The 12,574-nt window shown below is 41.7% G+C and overlaps 1 protein-coding gene across 1 annotated transcript in view; it reads right to left on the reverse strand.

Moving 5' to 3' along the window:
- Positions 1-12,574, reverse strand: part of LOC122925723 (transient receptor potential cation channel subfamily M member 7-like) — a 99,616-nt gene that overhangs the window by 63,902 nt on the left and 23,140 nt on the right. Inside the window, exons 9-12 of the mRNA XM_044277069.1 lie at positions 9,382-9,528; positions 8,893-9,021; positions 4,818-5,096; positions 576-750 (exon numbers count right to left, since the gene is read on the reverse strand). Of these exons, the coding sequence (XP_044133004.1) occupies positions 576-750; positions 4,818-5,096; positions 8,893-9,021; positions 9,382-9,528 (730 nt within the window). The remainder of the gene's footprint in view (positions 1-575; positions 751-4,817; positions 5,097-8,892; positions 9,022-9,381; positions 9,529-12,574) is intronic.

Raw genomic sequence — 12,574 nt, forward strand, 5'->3', positions numbered from 1 at the left:
TGTGCCTGCCGCTCCGCGGTAAGTTTGATAAAGTCACTTTAAAGGGGTTTTCTGTCGATAACGCAATTCACCTTTTACCAGTAAACAAATCCATAACCGAAATTTGCTTATCTCTACTAAAAACAATATTATAGGATTTACTGAATATTTTGATTATGCAATGACAGCTTTGCTTTAGGGTTCATTCACACTTAAGTATGACAATACAGATCAAATACAAATGTGCACTACATCTGGTTTTCTGATTTTCACCCGTATTTGCTTCCATTTCTTGGATGAAGGATCAACTATTTTTATGCTTATGTGAACTATGCAAACGCGGAACATTGATTTTGAAATTCAAAGCTTTGGCTTTTATGGACTCAAAATGTATCCATATGAATCTGTTGGAACATACTGTATATTGAAAAGGTACTGTATCATGCACATAAAAAAATGAAATTGGTATAAAACCATATAAATGCAATGTAAAAAATAGAATTATTGCACATCCATTATATTTAAATATAAATGAACCCCTATTCCTACACATCAAAGACTGCGCATGTGTCTGTGTGTAATTGTGCTCAACTTACGATCTATTTCGTATGCAAACATTTCACCATAGGTCATCCAGTACGGACGAAATACTGCAGCTTTAGCAAGGGACCAGGATGGTTCTTCATTAGGATAAAGGATTGCCTGTTTTGGCACACCGAAGCAGATCACTACTATTCCCATGATGATCACAACGTAAAACATTCTTGATAGCTAAAATAAAGAATAGATTATTTCTTAACAAACCTAATAGTGGCAAAGTGCAATGTGCTGCACTACATATGTTGTGGTTAAAGGGATTCTGTCACCTCCCCTAAGGCAAAAAACGATTTAAAACCAGCCATGCAGCACAGCTTACCTGGATTAGGCTGTGCTGTTCAATCTTGAAATCCGTCCAGCAGTTAGTTCAAAAAACGAGTTTGATCAATAAGGAAATGCGTCCTGAAGGTGCCCAGAGGGGCGTTTTTTTCTTCTGAGAGAGCCCAGTCCCGCCCCTTTTTCAGTGCCCAGCCCGCCTTCCTTTTACTTCCTAACCGCCGCCCCCAGCCTGCCACAGCCTCCCCTTCCCGAACGAAGTCTCGCACAGGCGCAGTACCCACTGAGGGCTGCGCCTGTGCGATCATCAGGAGACTGAGGGCGGCAGCTTCATCTTCGTCACTGGGCATGCGCCGAGCCCAGTGACGTCCGATGCTCGCTCTTCCCTCAGTCAGCAGGGAACTGCTGGACGGATTTCAAGATTGAACAGCACAGCCTAATCCAGGTAAGCTGTGCTGCATGGCTGGTTTTAAATCGTTTTTTGCCTTAGGGGAGGTGACAGAATCCCTTTAAGACTGCTTTCACATCCGTGTTGAAAATACCGTTCGGGACTTCCATCACAGAATTCGTCATGCAGGACTTTTTTCTCAGCTAAAAATTTTTTCTCACAAATGGAAACCAAATGGATCCCATTATAGTCAATGGGATCTGTTAAGCTCCGCTTGTGTCAGTTATTTGCCGAAACCAGCACTTCCATTATTTTTGTTCTTTTGCTCCTATAAAGGAGCAGAAGAACGGAAATAATAGCGGTGATGTGAAAGAAGCCTAAGTGATAATAATTCCTCATATTAATTGTGATCATTGCTTAACTTTAATTAGTTTTATTTGCTCTAAATAAGGGTTCATGTACACAAACATATTTTTCCTTCCCTTGTCCATTCTGTTGTTTTTGTGGCCCGTATGCGGAACCACTCACTTTAATGGGGCCGCAGAAAAACAGAAATGACTCCGTGTCCATATTTCCGCATGGCCATTCCGCAAAAAAATAGAACACATCCTATTATTGTCCGCATTACAGACAAGGACTGTTCTACTAGCGGGGCGTTCTGTTCCGCAAACTGCGGAATGCACATGGCCGGTATCCATGTTTTTCGGATCCGCAACTTGTGGACTGCAAAACAATACTGGTCATGTGCATGAGCCCTAAATGTGTTCTCTTTTTCAATCAATTAAATAACTGAAATGAAATCCGGGATTATTTGGAGAATTAGGAGAGTGGACCTACTAGGGTAGGGTTATTCAAGTACTTTTTGCAAAGGTCCACATACCTAGGCCTTCTGTCGAGTGAAGGTCAGAGCCAGAAAAAAATGTAAGGAGGGACAACACCAGTGAGACATTGAGCGTTGTGGCAGTTTGTTTTTTCTTACAATAACATGCCTTACACACCTCTAATTCCGCCCAATTTCCTCTGGTTCATCCACACAGTAATGGTGCTCCCTTAGTTCCTTCTCACACAGTAAGGATACTCCATTAGCACCCCAACACAGTAAGGGCTCATGCACACAGCTGTGTTTTGCAATCCGCAAATCGCAGATTCACAAAACAGACATCTCGGTACAGTACATGCCAGCATTTATTTTTTATTTCTGTAGACAAGTCCTAGCCTTGTCTGCAAAACTGACAAGAATAGGACATCTATTTTTATTTTAATTTTTTCTTGCCGGACCGCAGGACAGATGTGCAGATGCGGCCAGTGCATGGTGTGCTGTTCGCATCTTTTGCGGCCTCATTGAAATTAATGGGTCCACATCTGATCCGCACAAAATGTGGATCAGATGCAGTCAGAAACTACAGTCGTGAGCATGGTGCCTAATTATGTTCCCTTAGTTCACTTCACAATAGTGATATCACTTAGTACCCCCTTGACAGTAATGATGTCCCATCGCACAGTATGATGCCCTTTTCGTGCCCCCACTCAGTAAGATGCCTTCTTAGTGCCTCCCCACACAGTATGATTCCCCCCATTAGTACCCCCACACATTATGATGTCCCAAATGCCACTTCACAGTAGGATGTCTCCTAAATGCCCTCCCCACAGCAGGGTGATCCCTTGGTGCCCACACACAGTATGATGCTCCTTTAATGCCAGTAAGGCAGTATGATGCTCCCTTAGTGTCTCCCCACACATGTTGATGCCCTCTCAGTGCCCCATACCAGTATAATGCCCCAAAGTTCATCCCTTGCAGAAGGATGGTCCCTAAGTGCCCCTCAGAGTAGGATGATACCCTTAAGTGTCCCACACACAGAATGATGTCTCTTTAAGTGGCCCCCACACAGTGATTCCCCCTTAAATGCCCCACACAGTGATGTCCCCTTAAAGGGGTTTTTCAAGATTTTTATACTGATGATCTTTTTGTATGGCCTATAAATGGGCCATACAAAAAAATACAGAGAAAAACTGTTCCATGTAAAATGCCCTCAAAAGACAAGGGGCACTGCCTCCGACTGGAGAAGAAAAAATTCAGTCTCCAGAAGCGTCAAATCTTCTTTACTGTAAGAACTGTAAATCTGTGGAATAGACTTCCTCAGGACGTGGTCACAGCAGGAACAGTGGACAGTTTCAAAAAGGGTTTAGACGAATTCTTAAAAGTAAACAACATTAATGCTTATGAAAACGTGTAGAAATCTGAGTCTCACTTTCTTCTGGGATTTGTGTCCCCACCTATCCCTTAATTGAACTTGATGGACTTATGTATTTTTTCAACCGTATGTAACTATGTAACTATCTGATTGGTGGGGGCCAACATCCAGGATCCCAACAGATCAGCTGTTTGAGAAGGCAGCGGCGCTCCTGTGAGCACCACAGCCTACTCTACTCACCACAGCCTACTCTCTGCTTTTCCTAGGTCGCGTGGCCTATGAGTTATAATAAACTGAGAGTGAAAATGGGTAAAATAAATAAGTTCAGAAGCGAAGTGAAATGGTGCCAAGATATTGGAAATAACAAAATAATAAGATGGGAATTAATCTATAGGTTCAGGATATTACATCGCTTGTATTACACGCCTCTCTCTCTTTCTCGGTTTTATACCAATGTATCAGACGAATGTCGTAGGTGTCAAACTCATCGAGCGAGCTTCATACACCTTATCTGGACATGTCCTTTGATCCAGAGTTTCTGGACCAATGTCTTTTCAGAGCTCCGAAGGTGCTCTTCATTTAATTACGATGTAGATATCACTACTGCTGTATTAGGGGCTTCCTTATTGGATGGGCAGGGACGAGCAAATTTGTTCTGGAGGAAGGCATTGTTGTTGGCAAGGGTAGTAATTGCTAGGAACTGGGGTGCAAAGGGTCTTCTGTTGGTATCTGTGTGGCACCAACTCGTTGATAAAGTTAAGAAATACGAGAAACTTGCTATTTATAATAAGAGCCATAAAATTAAGTGGGATAGAACCTGGTCGACATGGACATAAGGTCCTGACCACCGTGGATGTGCTCCCAGACTACGAGGGTGGGTGGCGGGCGGGGGGAATAGGCTTAAACTGTTTTTTCTGGTACTTCTTTGGATACTAATCCTGTATTTATGTTGGACAACTGAGCAAATTGTTAATATTTCGTGCATTTCTGTAACATTATGCTCAGACATTAGTGATATATCCTACTGATGTGCTGCCAAAGTTTGAGATGACACAAATCCTTTAACATCCGTGCCCCTACACAATAGTTAAAATAAATTGAAATGATGCTTACTGTATATATTGAGGTTGTAGGGGCCCATGTTCCACCAATGGTATGTCCACCCGTGATAATACTGAGAGCGCTCTACTCCCCTTCAGCTAAGTCTTTCTGGTCCAAATGCTAATATGGTTCTTTTCCTTTATTGTCCTATACTGAGCTTAACAGGTACGTTTTTTATTTATTTTTATTTTACGGGATAGTACACCACAACACGTTTCACTATTTTAGCCAAACCATTTTCTGACAGAGAATAAGAAAAGCATGTACCGTAGGCAAAATCTTACCATTTTTCCAACCATGAAAACATATGGACCAGCATCTTGACCGACATTTATTATGTCCAATAACTTCACGTACCAAAATATACTGCTCAGACAGCATATTAATCTTCCAGCAACAAACACCAAGTTCTCAGAAGAATTATTTCTGGGATTAATAGAGCTAAGTCTCAAGCCAAACCCCACAAAGAAGGTTATTATTCCGAGCAGTTCATTAACATTGAGATAACTGTAGAGCCACACTTTCAATTTTTGGATGCTTTTTCCAGCTTCTGAAATGAAGATCTAGAACACAGAAAATATAAGACTGTTATAAATGACCAAAAGAGATTCATCAGCTGAAGTGCAATACATTACATCCAACTCCATAATCAGTAAGGCAAGACTATTAAAAAAACACAATAGCTGTAGAACAGATGGCGGTAGGAAGATCCAGCATTAGCACACTGTGTAGGACAGTGCATAATAGGGGGGAAATATTTCAGCATTTAAATCCATCAGCTTTCTGTTGGAAGCACATTAAATTATATGACATTTTGGATGACACCATATTTATGAAGCCCCTCCCCTTGAAACCCACCACTCTGATATGAGAAACATAAATTATTAAAATAATGTGTGACTATATAAGAGTATGTTTACATGTTGATTGTCTACACCAAAGTCTGCATTAAAACTGCTTGGACCATTCCCATTTATTGGGAATCCATGTTGTAGTTTACATGGCGCGGATGTTTCCTTGCTTGGATTTTAAATCCATTTAGTAGAAAAAAAGAAATCAACATATCCATTCTTACCACACGTGCATATGTACAAATGCAAATACATGGCAGAAATCCAAGGGTCATGCCACAGATTTCTGCCGTTGATTCCATGGCAAGAGATTTCTGCTGCATATTTCTGCTGTGTGAACATAGCCCTATACATGCCTTCCAGAGCATAAGAGCAGATTTACCATAACTGCCTGTGCTCTAGGCTCAGCATGTGATTACATGGCGGTTAGTGGGGCAGTACAGGGGCATAAAGCATTAGGAATTGTATGAACCAGGCTATGTATTGTCCTATGCTGCAGCTTGCAGAAACTTCATTTATTAACTACTAGAGTGGGCTTTATTTAACCCTCTGCTTGCTGTGTGTAAGAGCAACAGAAATTGTGAGCATTACTCTGCAAAGACACAGTACAGTATTAGTATTGCATAATATGTCACCAACCTGAATGGGAGCTGAGTGGCAGTACACCAGCATGGATGCTACACAATGTCTGCATCCATCTCCATCCACTGTTTATTTTCCGGCTCTAGCAGCTGCTACAAACAGCTGATTGATGGGGGTGCCAGGAGTCGGACCCCCAACAATCTGATACTGATGACTAAGGATGAGCGAATCCACTTCGGATGAAACATCCAAAGTCGATTTACATAAAACTTTGTTTCAATACTGTACGGAACAAGCGCTCCATACAGTATTAGAATGTATTGGCTTCAATGAGCCGAGACTTCACATAACTTCAGAAATTGATTTATACTGTAAAAAAACATTTTCCAAACTCGGGTTCGGTTCATCCGAAGTCAATTCGCTCATCCCTACTGATGACTTATCCTGAGGATACTGGAAAACAAACTTTTATTCTCCAAGTGGTCTTGATTTAATGTTTCCTATAATTGTGTGTCTGCCACTGCTGTGCAGACCTGTACATCTCCAAGGTAAAAGACTACAACCCTTTCTAGAAGCAGGAGCTCAGGCAGTCTGCTTCCTCTCCCCTCTGTCTCTACACAGGAGCTCCCGCTCTTGGCAGGGAGCAGGACCAGCCCACTCCTACCAAGAGGGGAGGAACAGGGTGGTTGACCCTGATCCTGCCAACCTTTGCCATCCTTTCCTTGCTGGTAGTTATGGCCAACAGTAAAAAACATCACATGACAATAAACTATTTGTACTACACATCCCATTGGTGAAAGCCAGGCTGTCCTCGGGCTGTGCTTGTGGTCCCTACTGGTAGTCTTGCATCAGATGTCCAAGGCTGCTGTTCATGCTGACCCCCTCCCCCCCATTGCTGTGAAGAGACTAGGTTAAGGTAATAAGTGCTAATGAAAACAATACATTGTCCAGGCTAACATTCCTAACTACCAGCAGGACATATTGCTAGTGCCCTAGGGGGACCAGTCCATGATGGTGCCAAGGAGGGGTGCTTGCTACCCACGCTAATCTTAAAACAATCCCCAGCTGTGGGGCTTTTGTGCACCAGAGTCCTTGGGATCAACAGCGGGGTAAAATAATATTTGGGTCTTCAGCTATAATAAAGAGACCCAGAAACACAAAACCCAAGTTCACCTTCACTCAAGTACATTTGAGTCCTGAAGGTGAGTACCAGGCTTAAAAAACGCTGCAGAAAACAAATCCCGCATAATTCTAAAAGAAGAGTCATGGAAACACAAATGAGGGGCACAATAAGCTCTAGTATGTGAGAATCTCTTCCTTGGACGTCTCTTCTTGAAGGTTGCACCCCTTCTTCTCAGACAAGATGCACCCCAAATTCAAGAAAGGAAGGGCAAAAATTAGCCTGACATAATGATATCCAGCCTTGTGCTCGTCAGCATTCTCACCTGAGTTAACAAGACGATTACTGAAATGATCTCAGCGCCTGCGCCGATGGCGTCATAGTGCTCCGAGGAACAGGTGCAGTGGAGATGTCTGAGCAGGGAAGCGGTCGGACATTCACTGCGCATGCGCCGAATACAGACGCGCACGGCGCATGCGCGAGAATTTGTCCGCTTGATCGCATTCCGGAGGAGATGGGCGGGCTGGAGGGATGCGCTGGGCGGCGGCATTTTGTGAAGGTAGACCGATCCTCTAGGTGCTAATGACGCCCCCATAGCACCTAGAGGGTCATTAGCATATCAATATAAGTTCTTTTTTTAGCGAAACGGCTGCCCCAAAAGCTATTATATTAGGATTGTTTGGCAGAGCAGACACTAGCGGATCGCTAGTGTCTGAAAGCTAATTATGTGAAAACGAAGTGGTAGAAACCCTTTAATGACAGTAATGAAATGCAGTGAAAAAGGTTTTTTGGGATTAAGTTAATTTTCATGGCATAAAAGGACTATGCAATTCATCTGATCACTCTTCATAACATTCTGGAGTATATGCAAATTGCTATTATAAAAACTTAAGCAGCAACTTTTCCAATTTCCAATATTTATGTAATTCTCAAAACTTTTGGCCACGACTGTATTAGAATGTATCGGCTCTGATGAGCCAAAGTAAGTTATTCGTGAAGTCACGTGTGACTTTGTTGAATAACTTCGGTAGTTAATTTTTAAAGTGGAAAACCACTTTAAAACTTAAAACCGCAACTACCTTATTGGGGTTCATTTTGCCTTCCCTTGGATCAGTGTTGCAGGATGATAGGCTGAACTGGATGGACAGATATATTTCTTCAAACCTACAAACTATGGGGCACATTTATTAAGTCTTACTAAAGTTATGAAGAGGTGCAGACTGCCCTCCCCGTTCCACGCCCATGCTTACAATTTTAGACCTAACTTCTGTGCCACCGTCTGCACCTGAAATGCGCCTAATTCACACCCACTGCAAGCCCTTAGCACATAATACTAGTAATACTGGGAGCTATCTGTTCAATTTCAGCTACATGAATGAATGAAGCAGACAAGAGGAAAGCATAAAATACCATGTTAAACCAGAACTTCACAATTGGTGCATGGTAAAATGAGAAATATGGTGGAGTTTTTGTTCAGTCCTCACATCAGGAACATTTCCTCCAGAAACAGGCGTAGAAAATGGTAAATGAAACTGGCCTACTCGCCTGCCTACTCCCACAATTTTAGATCTGTCGTAAGCAGGGAAAATTCGCAGATGGCGGTGCAACTAACCGATTAGTAAATGACCCCCTATGTTACAAAAAATATCAGCAGTGTCAGGTTCCTAATATGTTGCAATACGCAAACAGTGTTATTTTGGACAGTTTGTATGGAATATTATACAAATATACTAATCTGAATGACTAAGATGTCAATAATGCATTTTAGGATTACAGTGCTTAGAAGCTCTTTTTTAAAGTACGCACCTCTCGTGTTATCTCCACAGCTGTGGTGACTACAAATATAAACACAATGCATTCTTGCGCAGAAGGAATATTTTCCATTTTAACCAGGACCACATAGGTGTACAACATTAAAAACACCAGGTATGCCAGCTAAAAGAAATAAAATACACATTTTTGTCATAAAATAATATATTGCATGTATAGTATAAATATCACCTGGATTAATAGACCAATTTATTATCATTACTATTGTTATTACAGGACACTGACCACAACAAACAAATGTTGCATGTTGCTGGTCTGTATAGGAAAAGCTGTCAAACCGTCCTTTTCTCTGACATCACTTAGAACTCTCCAACTATTGGCTTAAATTGCACCTCACAGACTTCCTGTTTTGCCCACCCACTGCAAGCCCTTAGCACATAATACTAGTAATACTGGGAGCTATATGTTCAATTTCAGCTACGCTAATGAATGAAGCAGACAAGAGGAAAGCATAAAATACGGTACCGTGTTAAACCAGAACTTCACAATTGGTGCATGGTAAAATGAGAAATATTTCTGTGACAGTGGAAGATGGTGGAGTTTTTGTTCAATCCTAACATCAGGAACATTTCCTCCAGATGCATCACACAATGAGGCTTCTTTATGAACATTCTACAATATACAAATAGTCTACATTGGTATTTATGTGGAAGTAACTATATGTTAAAAAAAAAACAAAAAAAAAAACAAGGTACTGTAATTAAGGATGGTACTAAGGTACTATTAAGGGCTTATAAACCACTAATCTAGTCAATATTTTATTCTTAAAGAGGTATTCCCATCTGGACACTTATGGCATATACACTCATCAATATTGAAATTGCAACACCAAGAAAGACAAGCTGTAAGGTTATTCAAATTGAGGTAGCAGCAGGTGTCGCAAAGATCTACAGATGATCAAATTTCCAAGGACCTAGCTCCAATTTGTGGGAGGGGCATAAAAGCCATATTGAAATCAAAGTTTTTTAGCCACATGAAACCTGAAAAGTCAGATCAAGTGTGATGCCTCCTGTTATTTGGAATGCCAGTTATTGACACTTGTGGTGAACTGAGAAAGACAGATCACTATGAGCCTAGGGCAAGATGTCAGCACTGTTCAACATTGTGTGTCCCAGTGGTTAGAAGAATGGAGCTAAGTGATCCACTGTGTACTGCAATTGAAATTGGGCATTCCAAGCCTAGGGTGGTAAACAGTGTCAATGAAAAATATCAGAAGGAATTTGCATGGCAGTGGACTAAGAGCCAGATTTCCAGGAACAAGTGTTCCATTGACCTCATGCCTCTGCTCACAAAGGCTATCATGGTGCACAGCAAGACTGCAATGGATCCTGGATTGGAAGGTTATCCTCTTCAGTGATGAGTTCTGCTTTTGTCTGAGAAGCAATGATAGCTGGAGATTAGTCTGGAGGTCACATGGGCAATGGCACGAAGAGGCCTTCACAGGGGAATGTCACACCAGTCCTACTCCTGGATTTATGGTGTGGGGGTGGCATAATGTATGATAGCCAGATCCCTTTAGTATACACTAACAGCTCGGTATTACATTGGTTTGGTCTTGGGACCAGTTCTATGGCCAAATCTCCATGGTGTCCCAGAAACCAATTTTCAACAGGACACAGCTTGGATTAATGTTGCTTGTGCTACTAATAATTTGCATTCAGAGTGGCAGAACATTTCTCAGACAACCATTAATAACATGTCATGGCATGTAAGTGCGTGTATTCCTATATGCGGTGCTCATTCTTGATACTGAGTAGATTGAGATGTACACTGTAAAAGGATTAAAAATGCATTTTTTTTAAAGTGGTAAATGCATTCCTGTATTTTTATGCAAGGCGTTCTTAGGCCGCATTTACATCTCTCACTAGTTGGAGCTGTTGTCACCCTCTCTATATTGAGCAGAGGAGTTAGACCAGTCTGAGAGTGAGTCTTCCGGTATTGAGTTCCGTCATAGGGGCTCAATACCAGAAAAAAAACGGATCAGTTTGGTCCTAATGCATTCTGAATGGAAAGTAATCCGTTCAGTATGCATCAGGATGTCTTCTGTTCCGTCCCTTTTCCCCTCCGGCCAAAATACTGGAACACTTGCCGGAATGCTGGCATTAATTTCCATTTAAATGTATTAGTGCCGGATACGGCATTAAAATTACCGCATTGACCTTTAAAAATTGGAAAAAAATTAATTCTGAATCCGTTTTTCCGGATGACACCGGAGAGACAGATCTGGTATTTCAATGCATTTGTCAGACGGATCCGGATATGTAAACAAATGCAATCCGGGCAAAGGGAACTGCCTGCTGGAATCCAACAACGCAAGTGTGAAAGGGGCCTAAGACACGACAGAAGACAGAGCACAAGCTAAAGGTCAGAATTGAGCATAAAGCCAGCCTTGGATCAGGAACCAGCCAGAGCAAGGCCAGAACAAAAACTTTCAAAGCATTCCAGTGTTAGAAGAGGTGTGAGTAGAAGCCCTGTGGAGATAAACTGCTAAAAAGAAGCTTCTAGGCTCCACAGCTATATTGTCCAGTAATGGCTTCTGGCCATGGACAAGCTTAAACAAGGCAGAATCTGGATATGCCAGATGTGCACACTATGCTACATCTTATACTATACTAAAACTTTAACTGTGAGTATGGCAACCTGTACAAAAAGTATGTAGCATAGTCTGACATTGAGGTCACCCTGTGGTTGCATCATACAAGTAAAAGTTTTGCACACCTGTTTTGGATGCTTGTGCTAAAATCAGCTACAAACGTGCAGTGTGAGAAAATTGCATGTAACCTGTAAGATCTTTGCAAAGTGCACTTGTATAACATCTGCCAGTCCAAGCATGCTGGGAATTGTAACTGTTTATGCTATTGTACAACTGACTCATCATTATCTCGCCTAACACTACAATGGACTCTGCCTTGCACTTCACAATTCGTCACCATCAAGGGCACCTTGAATCACCATCAGGCAGGAGAACCCCAAGACCAGGGTGTTCTACCGAAGGAAAGAAAAGTGTGCCCTTCCCATCACTGTACAGCCCAGAGGAGCATCATAGTGAGTAACTACAACCTCCATTATTGCTACTTATCACTACTTCTATCCTCTCTCTTCTCCTGGGCTCGCTGTATTTCCATAATTTCATGACTTTTCTTTCTTGGTGTTGCAGTTTTAATGTTGAGGAATGTAAATACGATTTCTTATAAACGTCTGATAGGTGATTAGGGGTGGGTTCCACCTTATCTCAAGAACAGGGCTAAAAAGTAAATGGAGATTAAGCTGTGCATGTGCAGCCACCCCTTCATTCACTTCTATGGAAGATCCAAAAACAACCAGGCACTGGCTTGGCTATTTTTGGAAGACCCAAAGCAGAGAACAGAGAGAACCCATTTGAAATAGTAGTGGTTCCAAGTGAGGGTATCCACACCAATCGGACACTTCTGGCATATCCTATTGATATGCCATAAATGTCCAGATGGGAATACCCCTTAAGATAGAATGTCAACTTTAATAAAAGTAGCAGATCTTCATTATCTCTAGTTACATACAGTAAGTGCAACAGTTTAAAGGGCAATGGTCAAGCAAGTTCATCTCATTGCTGATATCATTTAGCATCCAAAACATTTAATTTAGCATCTCATGAGTTTGATTTACAGCACATGTACAAGCA

The sequence above is a fragment of the Bufo gargarizans genome, chromosome 2 (genome assembly GCF_014858855.1).
Source record: "Bufo gargarizans isolate SCDJY-AF-19 chromosome 2, ASM1485885v1, whole genome shotgun sequence".
Taxonomy (NCBI): Eukaryota; Metazoa; Chordata; class Amphibia; order Anura; family Bufonidae; genus Bufo; species Bufo gargarizans.